Genomic DNA, 15,212 nt, shown 5'->3' with positions numbered 1-15,212 from the left:
TGGGATTCAAAATTATTGCTATTTAGAATACCTAAAAACAGTGAATAAGGATGCCTTATATAAAGCCACTGTAGAAATGCAAACCTCTTCTCAAATATCCAAATTAGAAAATAGGATATGATAGACACTTTTCAATGAAAAGGGTTTAATGCCTTTTAATAAACCACTGTTGATAAACAGTGCATTTCTGTTGATAAATAATTGTGGTTAGCCTAAGGAGAGGTTTATAGTTAATTACAAAGAAACCTTAGAAGTTAAACTTTTATGTCAGGCAAAGGACTGCATTACTTCCAAGCATGAAGATTGAGTTTTCAAACATCTGGGTGGAGAATGTCTAATCAAGGTTGTCTCAGAGACTTCTAATATGGAAGAGGTAGAGGTGGATATTCTTACAAATACTGAAGAAGCAGAAACCACACTTGAGCTGACCAATAAAGTGCAACCAAGATAACTTGACAGGGAGTAGGAAAAAACAATAGTCAGAACCCAGGATAAAAGTAAACAGAAGTAAACCTGTCCAATCCTGACTGAACATGTCTACTACCAACACTTCAGGTTGTGGTATAGGAAAACAAAATAGCTGCAATTGAGAATTCCAATGAGTCACAAAAGCAGTGATTATTGGAGACCCAAAGTGAGAGTAAATCCACTGAAAAACCTCATGATATAGCATCCATTCAGTTGGAAGAATCCAGTTGGGTTGAGACAAGTGATCTGCAATTAAATTCATCACTCCTGAAACATGACATGGTAAAAATCTGATACAATGAAAATGAGCCTGGTAGAGAATATCCAAGGTACAAAAACAGATGTCTCAAGAATGTGTACCTCCTTGATGAAAACCTGAGACACATCCATGGAATTATCAGTATGTATTATAACAATTTTTTCTCTTCAAAAGAGAGACCTTGAACCACTGCCTGACACAACACAAGAAGTTAGAAAATGTTGATTTAGACTGTAGACTTGTCTTCTGTCCAAGTACATCTGGAACTCCTGACCTTGAAGATAAGCTTCCCATTGCTGAAGAGATGCATCTGCAAAAAAATGAATCTCAGGACGAGGTGGCAGAAACGGTACTCCAATAGTAGTGTGGCTCTGATCCAACAACCATTAACAATAGACAATGTTGCTCCTGTGTAATGAGACAAGATGATCTAAAGGATTAAAATGCATGATCCATTGGTTGTGCAGTGACCATTGAAGGGACTTCATATGTGCTCATCCTAAAAGAGAGAAAAACCATCCATACAGCAGAAGAAGAGAGGAGTAAAAGCCTGACGACTCTATCCATGGCTTGAAGCCAAAGAGGATTTGGTCATGTGCAACTTAAGCAAGTACTGAAAAACACACCCAAAATATTTCTCCAAACTGATAAGGGAGCCTGCTTTTTTGTCATCTGAAAGGAGAATATGGGAGTTTTTTTTCTGCTAACTGACAGGATGAAGCCAGAAAGAGCCAGATATCCATATAATGATATGTGCACAGGTCTAAGGAATGCATGTGATGAGAAAAAGCTCAAACACCTCAGAAGACATAATGTATTGGTGCAAGACCAAATAGAAGAACCCAAAACTGTAACACCTGACCATTGTGCACAAGCCTGAAAAACCTCCAGGAAGATTCTGTTACAGGAATGCAAAAATAAAGAGTCACTAACATTGGACTTGGTCATCCAAAGCCCTGGTGCAAAGTGCCATTGTTGGGTGAGAAAAAAATTCCATTGTGAAGTGAGAAGGATCTGAAAACTAGCCGAGTCAAGACAGATCAATGATTGGATGCCAATCTCTTGTCTTCTTGGGTACCACAAATATATGGAATAAAATCTCAGAAGAGCATGATCAACCCACTTTACTGCTCCTTTGACTCACAACTCTATTATGGCCTCAGAATAGAGCTCAACTTGCTGTGGATCTGTTGAAAGTGAAAAGACAACAGATTGAGCAGACAATGGTGTGGGTGATGTAAACTGAATGGCCAGCCCTGAAGCTAGAACATATCGTACCTATGGATCCCTGGTGAAAGAGCTCCAAACGTCCAGAAAGTGAAACAATTGTGCTCCCACTGCTCTCCCACCGACTGGATAGTCAACAACACTGTTGTTATCCTTCTGCCCAAGCCAAAAATCCTTGAGAACATGGATGGACCCTATTATGGGAACTACTAATAGACTTGGGAACCAGAAGAGGGGTCGGCAAACACTAGAAGCAGATACTTCCAAATTAAAGCTAGGAAGACGAGAAGCCAATGATGATAATGAATAATGTCAATGGGTGGTATCAGTTCAGCATACTTATGTTTCTGGAACCCCATAAAATAAAATAGGATGAAGAAAAGGATTTTCTTGTAACTTCCTGTGGGTAGAAGATGGTAACATAACCACTTCTAACAAAGCATCTGTACCCATTAAATCCAAATAACAAACCAGCCCCCTGAAATTGCTGAGGGGATGTTTAATAAGTTTCAGACAAAAACTGAATTGAAGACAAGTACCTTGAGAGAGTTGTGAGAGTAAGATAAATTCAAGAAAACTGATCTGTTTAAAGTGATTACAGGTTCTAGTCTAAACCCCAACAGGCTCAAAAAGGGGTTCATTTGTTGATAATTTAAGTAGGCCTAATCCCGGCAGTGATAAGCCAAAGTATGGTAATCCAAAATAAAGTGGGGGAGAAGATATATTCTGTCACATAACTGAGCATCAAATCTCAGCACAGACAGCAATATCAGTAGGAGGAAGAAACACCAAGTAGTCACTTGCCATCCCTTCTGCTAGCAAGGAAGGAGTAGAGTCAAATGCAATAGGAAACCTCCAAAACCCCACAAATCCAAGTAACCAACTGAAAAAAAGGGGCTGGAGGTGGTTGTTCAAAATGATCCTCTACTGAGGATGACCTTGTAAAACGAAGAGCTAGATAAAGTGAGTCTAAATGTTTGCCTGTAATTCCCAGATCATTTGCAAAAGCTACCTCAGAACCCTTCAGAGAGGCACTCTCAGTCCACATGTATGTCTCTGTCTTGCAACAGATGATATCACGGACAGCTATGACTGAAAGTGGCCCCTCCCATCTTTAACAAATTCCAGATAACAGAGATGAAAGAGAAGAGGTCTGTTTGACCTTGGTAGTAGAAAGAGTAAGTCAGGAATTCATACCTATCTGCAAGGTTTGTTTTTTTTCAGTTTGTTTTTTGGATAAGTAATGTATAATTGTCATTGGAAAGATAACTGTATTCCCAACATAAACAGTAAACAATCACAACACTCTTGTTTATAGAAACCTGTCCCAGATGCTTTGTCAAGAAAAAGTGATCACAATATTGTGATGAGGTGCTAATATGTTATCTAGATAGAGGGCACACACTAAAGTTTATTTGCATCTCAGAATTTGCCTAAGGCATTTGAGTGGAATATGAAGGACTGGAGGAAGTGTTCTCAATGCTTAGATGAGCATGGAATAGAAACCCTGAGTATCAAAAAACAGCTAGTGTCAGGGGATGGTAAGTATGTTTTGGAAAATTTGTTTCTTGCCATTACATTTTATCTGATAAAACAAACCACTTGCAAACCTTAACAGAACATGATTTGAAACTATACTTAAGTTTCCAGTTAATTATTAGTATAGCTTATTAAAGAATTTTGTGAGAAAATATTTCAACTTACAATCATACAAAACTTGCCTACAAACATTCTCACTTCTAACTTAAACCACTGCATGGCAACTTTACATCAAAAGCATGCACAACTACTGAAATCTTGTAAATTTACTGAAATTACACAGGTAAAAGAACAAATTATTACTGACTGAGTCTCTTTCATATTGAGTTGAGATCCTTTTTGTCAACCTATCAATTATTTTTCAAATAATACTTCACAACTTTTACACTACACAAAATAGTGTTCAGTTATGAATCAAACAGAGTTTAAAAAAAAACAGGATAATCAAAATGTTTCAACTCCTCCTTTTCATAACATGTAATGTACTGTTTATATTCAACTAATACTAACAAACTTTTAAAAAAAACTCTTTGTTACTGGTCAAAAGAGAAACCACAAGCATTTTTCAATTATATCTTTTATTTTTTATAACTAACCTAACAAAACAGTTTATCGATAACTTGAAAGTTAAGTATTTAGCAAATCTTATGATATATTTTTACTTAAATGTTAATATTTAGTACTTTATAGCTTATATGCAAGCAAAGTGAAAGCCTTACCTATAAAAAAAAGTTTTAGCACCTGATGATGTCATGTTAACAGTGGCAAAATGTTGTTTTAAAATATATTTCTCTATCCCATTTAAACTATTTCCTTAAATTTAAATTTTAGCAAGTTATCTATTATACAAGACATCTATTTTAAATATTAGCTCTAAATCTACCAGTGAATTCTATCACATTGTAAACACACCTTTCTAAACTATTTATGCACCAAACTACTTTTAAGTTTATGACTTTCCCGATTACAAAATCTATCATATTTGTATGCTTCACAAAAATAGAAAAATAACCAAATTTTCTTTCACTACTCCAATTAATTTCACTACAGAAATTCTCCAATTTTTATTTTATTTTATAAGTTCTTTAATTTGGGTGTTGTAATAGTCAAAAATATAAATTTACTCACAATTAAGCAATTTATACAAACTCCTGTAATGAATGGTATAAAAACAAGTCAGTAATTTGAAGGTTAAAAGTATCTTCCAGGCACTGAATTTCTCATTTACAAAAGGCTAAAGTTCTGAATAAGAATCCTGTCTTTGAATTTTAAATATATTCACATTAATTGAGAATTTTAATTTGTTTTAATAGCAAAAGTCTCACATCATGATGCTAACCAGCCATCACTGTGGTGTCTGTAATATACTGTGTTCAGTAATTTGATGACTTGCATAGAGCTGTACAACTTAATCTATTACCTATTACTTTGATTAGTGTCACATAAACTAGTTGATTAAATGAAATAATGGTTAAATCAACTATCACAAAAACAGTAACTTAATAATCAAAATTAGCATTTCAAATTATTTCAACAAACAATCAAAATTTTAACCGATAAATACAAACTAGAAATTAAGAATACTTTTAAATATTTCTACAATACTACACCAAAAACATGATGGAATAAAGCAATTAATATCTCATATTATTATGAAAGTTAATTAAACAAAACCAAAATATTGAGGAAAGAAAGACAAGTTTAAATAGTTTAAAGATAATATTTAAAGAGACTTTAGTTTTGCTTAATGAGTGAAACTTACAAGTAAGAATAAGCTGAAAAACATCTACAGGATCTCACCTGTTTGACTGATTGTAATTGGTTAATTAGGTTGTCTCTTTCTGATGTTAACTCTTTTAACTTCTCTACATTTGGTAAAGCAACATTCTCCCATGCTTCACAAACTTTCTGGAAAGTCTTTTAATAAAAAGAAAAAGTGTGGATATTCTTTTGAACAAAAAAAACCTGTTCACTGAACAGTAAATATACCAATCTTACATCTCTGTGCAATATGAAAGTTCTTTTAAGTACACAAACATTTTTCACTTCACTGTATTATTTATACACTTAACTTTATTGTACAATTATATAAGGCAATGAACAATATAGTAAAAAAACAGCAACCTTGTTTTATTACATTTTTTGGAGTATTAAAATACTGATGTTTTTAATATGAAACAGTGTCTATCATTTACTTGTCATTTTCTGTATGCAGCCACCAAAAATACATTACAGTAATGATAACATTTCAAAGCCATGAACATTATAATACAAGACTGTTTTCTTACCACTTGGAGCTCTTGAAGTGCTTCATCTTTTTTATCACTCTCAGCTTCTAGAACAGCTATATTCTGATCCTGCTCTAACAGCTATATTAAAAGATTCCAAACTCATTCCATTCATACACTTATCTATATAGTCAAATGTTTTTGCAAGCATACTTTAAATGTAGGTGACTCTGAATGGGGGATATTAGATAATCTACTTCTTGGTATCATTTTATTTTTATTTACTTAAACGAAATTGAAGAAAATAACATCATATTCTTAACAACTTATTTTCAGAATTGAATTATTACTACTCAAAAAAACAGTTTTCTTATTCTGTACAAGAGTGAACTAAATTTATATAGTATATTTTTGTAAGTAAACAATATGTCTATATAATCAGCAATGATGAGAAAGCCCACTTCTGAGAAAAATATATATGTAAAAATGGCTGGTTTGGATTAAGAAAATGTTTTATGTAGAGGAGCGAACAACGTTTCGACCTTCTTCGGTCATCGTCAGGTTCACAAAGAAATAAAGAGGTAACTGACCGATAGCTGACCACTTGTTTGAAGGGGGTTGTGTAACTGAGTGTAGGAATGTAGAGAGCATTCTTAGATGTTGGATTATATTTATTAATATAGGTATAAAGGTGTTCCTTTATATTGGTTTATTTTGGGCTTGAGTTGTTGTTTAAGTAAGGCTTCTTTAATTTTGTGTTTATGTTTGTTTCTTTATTTAGCATTTGGGTGTTTTCTATGGTTATGTTGTGTTTATTTGATATGCAGTGTTCAAAAACGTTTAAAGGTCACTTTTTGTGTTCTTTGAATCTGGTTTCCATTTTTCTACTTGTTTCTCCAATATAGAAGTCATAGCAGTTATCACATTGTATTTTGTAAATAATGTTGGTGTGGTGTTTGTCAGTGCAGTGCTTACACAGTACAGACCTTAGTTTTGTGCCTAGTTTTTGAATAAATTTGGTATTAATTGGAATGTCATATTTTGTTACTAGTTTCTGCCAAATGTTGGTTATTTTTCAGGAATATATGGTATGCAGCATTATATGGTTTCGTGATTTATTAAATTCGTGGGACATATTTACTTTTGTTAGTTGATTTTGCTTTTTGTCTAGGTGTGTGTGTATAATGTTTTCTACAGTTTGTGGAGGAAACTTATTGATGTTGATGTCAATTACCTCTTCTTTCTTTGTGAACCTGACGATGACCAAAGAAGGTCAAAATGTTAGCTCCTCTACATAAAAAATTTTATCAACCAAAACCAGCCATTTTTACATATATATGTCTATAGACATTTGTAAGCAAAGATCAATTTCAAACATTACTCAACAATATTATTCATATTGATTACTACCACAGTACTTATGGTAAAATTGAGGTGATCAGATATTGTTATGATTATTAGCCTCTATAATTATCCAAGTATAATTACTGGCTAATTGATATATTTTATATTTACTACTGATGAATTTGTATCCTGTGGTGCAACTACTAATTTGCTGTTGTCTTGAGGTAAGTCTTATATGTGGTGGTAAGGGATTCATTCTAGGACATTCTTGTTAGAAAGGCTGGTGTGCTACTCACTTATCAGTGGTCTCCCCATGAGGATTTTAACTAACTATATGAAGTTTCAAGAGGAAAATCTAAGTTTTAATGACTTTGTTGAGTATGTCATCAGTTTGATTGGTATAAAGGATTTCTTAAATTTTCTTGTATGTGGGTCATATCTAATTATTTTAGTATAACTCCATTTAAATGTATAGTTTCCTTCTCTGACATGATGTGCTATTGCACATGTCTAGTTGAGTTGTTTTTTTTCCAGTTTATTGGAGTCCACATACATAAGGGATGTTTTTACTCTACATCAATCATCCAAATGTACTGGTATGTACTAACCACAACTATATTGTGATGTGGCTCTTGAGTACTGTTTTTATAATTTAATCTGTTCCAATACACTTTGTGTTTAGAAATATCTCTGACATAGGAAAATACAGCTAACTCTTCAGACCTACTAAAAAGAAAAGAAGATTGGGAATATTTTCCTGAAACCAACTGCCAATGAAAGTAGCATAAAATTGTGTACAGAACATATCAATACAAAACACTTAAGCAAACATTAACCATGCGCAATCATTCATGCATGTACATGACAGCATTACAAAAACTACTCTAGCCTGGAGCCCATGAAAGCTCTCAGAAGTCCTGTGTGTCCCCTGTAAATTGTTTTCTGTTTGTTTGTTGTGTTTTTTGTCTCTATATGTCACATATTTAGAGTATGCACTGTCAAAAAGAGCCATAACCTTGTTTTTATTTCTTTTTCTTAACATCCTTTGTATTAAAGATCTTATAAAGTCTGAAGATTAGCAAGTTCATAATGCCTGCCTACACTGCTGAAGTGATTTGATTTACATGTATAATACAAATATTTACCTGTATCTATAGGTTTCCTGTCAATTCTTGAAGTATATGAGTTATGTGCCCTGGCAACCATAATGCCTAGGAATTTAAGTTTCTTTTATTTCTCTTGATTGTACTGATTAATATTGTTTGTTCAAGAGGTTAATTAATTTTGTCCATAATTTTATACATATAATGAATGCATCATCAATATTTCTTAACCATATCCTGAGAGTCATGATGTTATCTTTGAAATGTTCAGTGCTGATGAAAAGAGTAAGTCCATGGCTAGATCTTGTAGATAGTAGCTACCTTTATTTCAGAAGTTGTAAGTTCCATAATCCCAGTCAATCTAGCACAAAGATCAGCAAAATCTAGGCACTCTTCTTAAAATACTTCTAATAAATCGTTGATTTTATTCCTAATAAAAAAGACCCTAGAAGAGCAGATACATATATCACAGTATCGAAAAAAAACTTATATAACATGGGGGTTTAAAGAATACCTTGACTCCAACTCACTCCAACAGTGTAATGATGGGTGTCAAAATACCTAGTATCCATGATTAACAAGATTTGTAGTGCAGAAGATGATATGTAGAAGAAACACATCATTACAACCCTTCTTAATAACAGATACCCTAAACATTCAACAGAAAAAACAAATACCTAAAATGAGTAGGAAGAAATAACAGAAATGCAGCCATGTATCCCTTTGTCCAAGGTCCCTCTGACTAACACAGAGGTTATTCATATAGCTAAAAACTAGTATAGAATTCAGAAACCTTTACACAATATGATGAAAGTTTGTGCACACCAAACTACTCATAAATGCAATGGAAAACAAAAATATTTATAACATCTTTATGAAAATGAGTTCTGAACAAAATTAAAGAAACTACAAGACACCCTAGACAAAATAAGGAATAAACTGGGTTACACTTTCATCTGAAATACAATGCTGTATTTCATTACTAAATAAAGAATAGTTTCATAAAATTGCCATCCTTATAATAACAATGAACCTGCAATTACGCATCACATCAGGGATGATCATACAAAAAAATATGGAATAATAAAGTAACTGAATATAGAAGCCACAATAAAAGAAAAAGAAATGTAAGTATTTTAAACACACCTAAATAATACAGAATCATTCTAGCTTAGTCCTAGCATCTTGTTAATGAATCATTCTAGCTTAGTCCTAGCATCTTGTTAATGAATCAGAAGCTTAGTCCTAGCATCTTGTATTGAATTTCACACAAAGATACATGAGGACTATCTACTTTAGCTTCTCCAATTTAGCAGTGAAAGTCTTGACGAAAAGCAGTAAGTCATCACTACACATCACCAACTCAAGCTATTCTTTTACTGACAAATAGTGAAATTAACTATCACATTATAATGTTCCCAAGGAAGAAAAGATGAGCATGTTTGGTGGTATGAGGTTTCAAACCCACGACCCACAGACTGCGAGTCAAGGACCTTAACCAACTGGCCATGCCAGGCCAATAACAATAGTAAAGTTACATGCAAAAAACCTGCAGTATCCTGAATTTCTTTCAATTATTTACTTCTTTAAAACAGGGACTGCACTCGCAATCTTTCAATCAGCATGAACTTCATCAGGTGTCTAAAAAAAACTAAGCTTCAACAAGCTTTTCTATACTTCTTTACATAATAAATGCTGTTGGGGTTTAGAGCTTTACATATTTTCCAAGACTTTTCAAATTGGTTGTATTATAAACAGAACAATAATTTATGAATAAATTCTAACTTTTAAATAAATAAAACCTTATGAAACAAATATCACTACAACCATGCCCTCTTTTTATAAAATAAGGTTAATTTAATATAATTAAAAATACCAAATCATTCATGAATCTTTGTGTACAGTTAAATCAAATATATAAATCTTTTAATCAAAGTTGACATTTGGTTACAGTAAGATTTTTATACTCTCTTTTAACAGAAGCTTTCTTAAATTATTTATTTTAATACTATAATCATTATTTTTCTACTATTGAAATTTATAATCTTGTATGGAATATTGTATTTATTAGTTTAGATCCCAGTTTTATTAATTTAAAAATGAGTGTTCCTTGGAATAAAAGATTTTGGAACCAAAAAGCAAAGTAATAGAGGGTTCCCCAAGTAACTTTGATTAAAAGTTTTCACATTCACATCTAGCCAAGCCAACCAACCTCTCTCTCATATCTCCCAGATTCTCTCTAAAAATGGAACACATTACTCTCAAACAGGTAAAAAGATTATGAAAATTAGTACTCGAGTGTTCTTGTACATTCACTTTTCTAATGATATTCTAAGTAATAAAAAAAAAATGAAAATAAAATCTTCTAATGCAAAATATTCATTTACCATCTATTCCTACTCTTTCAAGATAGCTGTCAGGGATGGAATATCCTCTACTTGAATGTCAGCATATGTGACTGTCATACAACAGGATAAATCTCAAAGCAAAACCTTTTGCCAATTAAACTATTAAGTTGGAAATAAGTTACAAGAAGACAACTTCCGACCTTGGAATTTACAATGCTCTTCTAGCTATACCACAAATGTGGTATATCACTGTACAAAATGTACATATTGACACTGTTCTCATCTTGCTTCCTTCAAGACAAACTAAATGCAAACATACAGCACTCTAAATATATATTAAAGTTTTTCTTCTTTAAACACCTTTGTTTACTGTTCATTTAAGAAGTTTATGATATGAAACTTTTATCTTTGCTATTTTGCTGATTTTAAGACCTCTATATATTTTTCATGTAAAACTGTATCAGAATACCATTTAGTCAATGAAGAAAACATAAAACTAAAGAACTAAATGAGACCTGTTGGTGCATCTAATTGATCTTCAAACACTCATGGCTAGTGCTAAAAATTCAAATATTTATCAAATTTTCCCTTAAACTTCTTAAAATTTAATACATCCACTGTGTATGAAGATAGCCCTATTAGAAAAATAAAAGCTGAAGATGACTGCTAACCTACCACAATTTATTTTATTGTTCCTTTTCCTCCCACCATTTTGACCATTAAGTAGAGAAGATTGTATGTAAACATTATAAACTCCCTTTAGTCAGACAGCCTCCCATAACAAAACAACTTCAGAAATCAGTCTGTATTCATGTCACAATCTTTCCATCTCAAATACCATACAACCAACCCTCCTCTGAACCCTCTCAACAATTCAATGTTCTTTCTAAGGTAAAGAACCCAAGATTGAACACAATACTTCAAGCATGGCCTAAAGTGACTAATAAAATAAAATAATAGTCTCTTAAGCTATTATTAAAATAAAACTAAATCATGTTACTCTTTCTTATTTACTAAAGGTCAACAATACATAGTATTTTTAATGGATACAAGTTGAGAACATTGCACATTCTTTATACCATTTTTCACATACCTTGTGTTGTAAATCTTCAATAACTTTCTCACAATGCTGCAAATGAAAAACATAAGATGTAGACAAATTAAGTAGAACACTATACTTACTGAATGCTTTAATTCTGTACTCACTTTTGTCTTACAAAAATATATGCAAAAATGATATTACTTCAAAAGGTAAATCCATAACTTAATGATGGCCTGATTTTCTTTAACAAAAACATGTCATGACAAACTGAAATAATAAGTTTCTGATAAACAAAGTTTACATTAGCTAATTTGAAACATTATGTTGATATAAATTATGTGTACATACCTGTCTTCGAAATTTTTCCCTTTCAAAGTTCTGCTGCTGTGAAGAATTTTTATCTGTAGAATAATTAGGCGTTGAACTTTCTATGAAACTATGAAGATTCAAGGACTTCAAAGTACTAGCTGAATCTGTAGTATCTTGAATTTTTTTAGAAATGTTCTGAAATGGAGTAAGTTTTTTGTTTGTTGAAAGGTATGACAGATGGCTCTCTTCAACAGGATTTAAGGTAACTCCTAGATCTTTCAGCATTTGTTGGACCTCTGGTGACAAAACAGGAGACTTTAAAAGCTCAGGATATGGACTAAGAGTTTGATCATCAAGAGATGAGAACTCATTTTCAGACTTTCCATGAATTATTGAGAACTCAGGTTTTTCAGCTTTCCTTTTTGAATTAAGATATGGTGAATTATGTGGAAACTCAGAGTTTTTTGATTTTGTTTTAATATTTCTAATTCCTCTTGTGTCCAACTTCTTTTGTTTGTGATTTTCTTTCTCAGACATTCCAACTTTTGTACCTGTGATGATACATTAATTGCAAATATGTTTTAGTACACAATATAATTTAAATATCATAACATACATACAAGGGACTATTTGGTTCTTTATAGCTGTCTCTAGACATCTGTATTAATTACTGCAAAGTACAAATAATTATACTGATAAGATAAATACACAATTACAAAACAAGTTGAATTCTACTTTTAATGGTATGTAGTGAAAATACTTCAATTCTGAGAATTTTAAACTAGTATTTTTATAAGCTAATACTATCCTATAGGTTTAAAATGATTGAGTATGTTCTAAAATTAAAACATTTTGCAAATACTTTAGAAAACAATAAATATTTTATACAAAACATGCAAAAATTCTTATAATTACAGCACCATATAATGTAACTGTTGAATTCTACAAACATTCACAAAAATGTTAATTTCGAAATTTTATAAGTTACAGTAAGGGAGAGTTTATGAAGTTTATTCAAAATAAAGTTTATACCAATTATTACAAATGAAATATTTTAGATGAAATGAAATGTAGAACAGATAAGTATACTAACTGGTATTACAAAAGAACAAATTACCAATGTAGGCAAGAAACTTTATTAGACATTCATTGTGCTGAACATTAAATTAATAACTGATATAAAATAAATGTGTGATTGTATACATAATGTAACATATCAATAACAAGGTTCTTTTGCTCCATCAAAGCTGTCCCTGCACATTCATCCTTAAGAAAAAGTGAAAACTTAAACCTACCTTTTATTTTTCAAGGTATTTTCAATCTCTCTTTCAAATTATTTTAAAGTGTTGGGCTGCACTATTGCTGATGGTTTATTTCATAAGCCAATTACCATACCAGAAAAATATAACCTTAACTGAAGCCTAATCTGTTTCACATTTTGTATTTGTTTTCTTGCTCTGTAGCTTTCAGAAAACAGTATAAAAAATTAAAGGCCTTTATCCTAACAATCCTAAAGATAATCTTTTAAAATTCAATATGATAATTTTTAGTTTTATTTTCTCATGAGAAAATAATTCAAGAACTCTTAACTTTCTATACCCAAAATCATTCTGTAGTCCTCCTTTAGGCCTTTTTCCAAAAGAGGAAAAGATCTTAACCTCTTCTTGTATGACAATCCCTCCATCCCAGGCACCATTCTGATAGTTCTCCTTTGAACTCCTACCAACAATTTAATATTTTCCTTTGGTAAGGAGCCCAAGACTGAACACAATATTCCAAGTGTGACCTAACCAGCAACCTATGCAATGAAACTATAACCTCTTTAGTCTTGTATTTGATTTCTTTAGATAAAACATAAAATCCTATTTGTCCTACTATTAGCAACAGCTTAATACTAGGATGGGTAAAAAGAATGTTCAGCCACTATGAATCTAGATACTAAAGATAAAGGTAAAAAAGGACAAAAAATTATGCAAATAGTTAAAAAGTAATGAAAAAGTATTTCTGAAAACAGTACCAATAACAAACATGCCTAAGCCAATTACTGAAACCATGTAAACCAAGTGATTTAATATTAATAATTAAGTTGTTATTAATAATTTTCTAATCTATGGCTTTATATTACATTTATTATAATTAAAACCTGCTATTTATTTTCCCAACTCACTAAATGATCTAAATCATTTTTTGAAGTAACAACACACTTTTTCTTCAGTTACATATGCCAGGTTCCCATTTACACTAAATGTATGAATCAAATAATGATCCAAGTCATTCTGTAGTACTTCAATACAGGTAAAAAGTACTCAAGAATTAAATTTAATCTGTAAACTACAATTATTAATTAATTATGCCCAGTCTGAACAATACCACCAATATAAGTAAGAAAAAGTAAAATCTTAAGTACTAATCCTTAAGATACTCCAATTATAAGAAAATAGTTTCACTGGACTTCATTAGTAACATTTTCCTTTCTCTTATCCAACTATCTAATTGACTAGTATTTTACTAATCTTCCACCAATGATATTCTTCTGTAATGTTTTACAAATATTTTATCTTATCTGTTAATTTAAACCTCTTTAAATTAAAACTATTGGTAATAATGGTCATCAGATGTTGCATTCTATAAATTTCTATTTCTAGTTCCAGTAGTACTACTGTTGACTTAATATTATTATAAACACTACTACAGCAATACTAATATTAGTGTAATACTATTAATATTGTATACTAATAGTCTAATACATTGTAATACCTGTAGTAACTAAGTGAACGGTTTTCACTAGTTACGTTTGAAATTATATTACCGGCATACAACAATCTTATTATCCATATTTCTACTGTGTGTTATAGTACTTACTAACTAGTTCTAGACTTTCTTCTAACATAATTTTCAGTGTTCACTAGTAATGCCTATTAGAGTAGTGGTTCCGAAATTAGCGAAAACTGCATGCATGAAAACATTCAATGTAAAATTTCCTATTAACTGTAAAATGCCAGCAGCCCTGACCGCAAAATTAATTTTGAAAATGTTTGCGGATTAACGCCACCTGTATTCCTAAAATCCAACTCATGTAGGAAGGCAATTAATATATCTCATGAAAATAAATTTTGACGTATCCGTGTATGTTCTTTCTCAAGAGTATATAGAAACTACAAATACTCTCATGAACTCATAATTTCTAGATATGATCTCAAATCTTAAGCTGAGAAGTTGCAAAAGATATCTCACTGATATAAAAAAGTGAATATAGTCCCCAGCTATGACAGCGGTAAGTCTTTGGATTTACAATGCTAAAACCAGGCTTTGATTTCCCTCGGTAGACTCAGCAGATAACCCGAT

The 15,212-nt window shown here is 31.7% G+C and overlaps 1 protein-coding gene across 4 annotated transcripts in view; it reads right to left on the bottom strand.

Annotated features, from left to right (window-relative positions):
* Positions 1-14,909, bottom strand: part of LOC143256892 (uncharacterized) — a 68,733-nt gene extending 53,824 nt beyond the window's left edge. For 3 of the 4 annotated variants that reach the window (XM_076514711.1, XM_076514714.1, XM_076514713.1), the window contains exons 1-5: positions 14,730-14,909; positions 11,907-12,418; positions 11,610-11,645; positions 5,782-5,862; positions 5,294-5,410 (exon numbers count right to left, since the gene is read on the bottom strand). In XM_076514711.1, the coding sequence (XP_076370826.1) occupies positions 5,294-5,410; positions 5,782-5,862; positions 11,610-11,645; positions 11,907-12,418; positions 14,730-14,757 (774 nt within the window). In that variant the 5' untranslated portion in view covers positions 14,758-14,909. Of the gene's footprint in view, positions 1-5,293; positions 5,411-5,781; positions 5,863-11,609; positions 11,646-11,906; positions 12,419-13,162; positions 13,666-14,729 lie in introns of all 4 variants that reach the window. The other variant, XM_076514712.1, reaches the window with a different exon arrangement.
* Between the last annotated feature and the right edge of the window lie 303 nt (positions 14,910-15,212).

The sequence above is a fragment of the Tachypleus tridentatus genome, chromosome 7 (genome assembly GCF_004210375.1).
Source record: "Tachypleus tridentatus isolate NWPU-2018 chromosome 7, ASM421037v1, whole genome shotgun sequence".
Classification (NCBI taxonomy): domain Eukaryota; kingdom Metazoa; phylum Arthropoda; class Merostomata; order Xiphosura; family Limulidae; genus Tachypleus; species Tachypleus tridentatus.
This window is presented reverse-complemented; position numbering and strand designations above follow the sequence as displayed.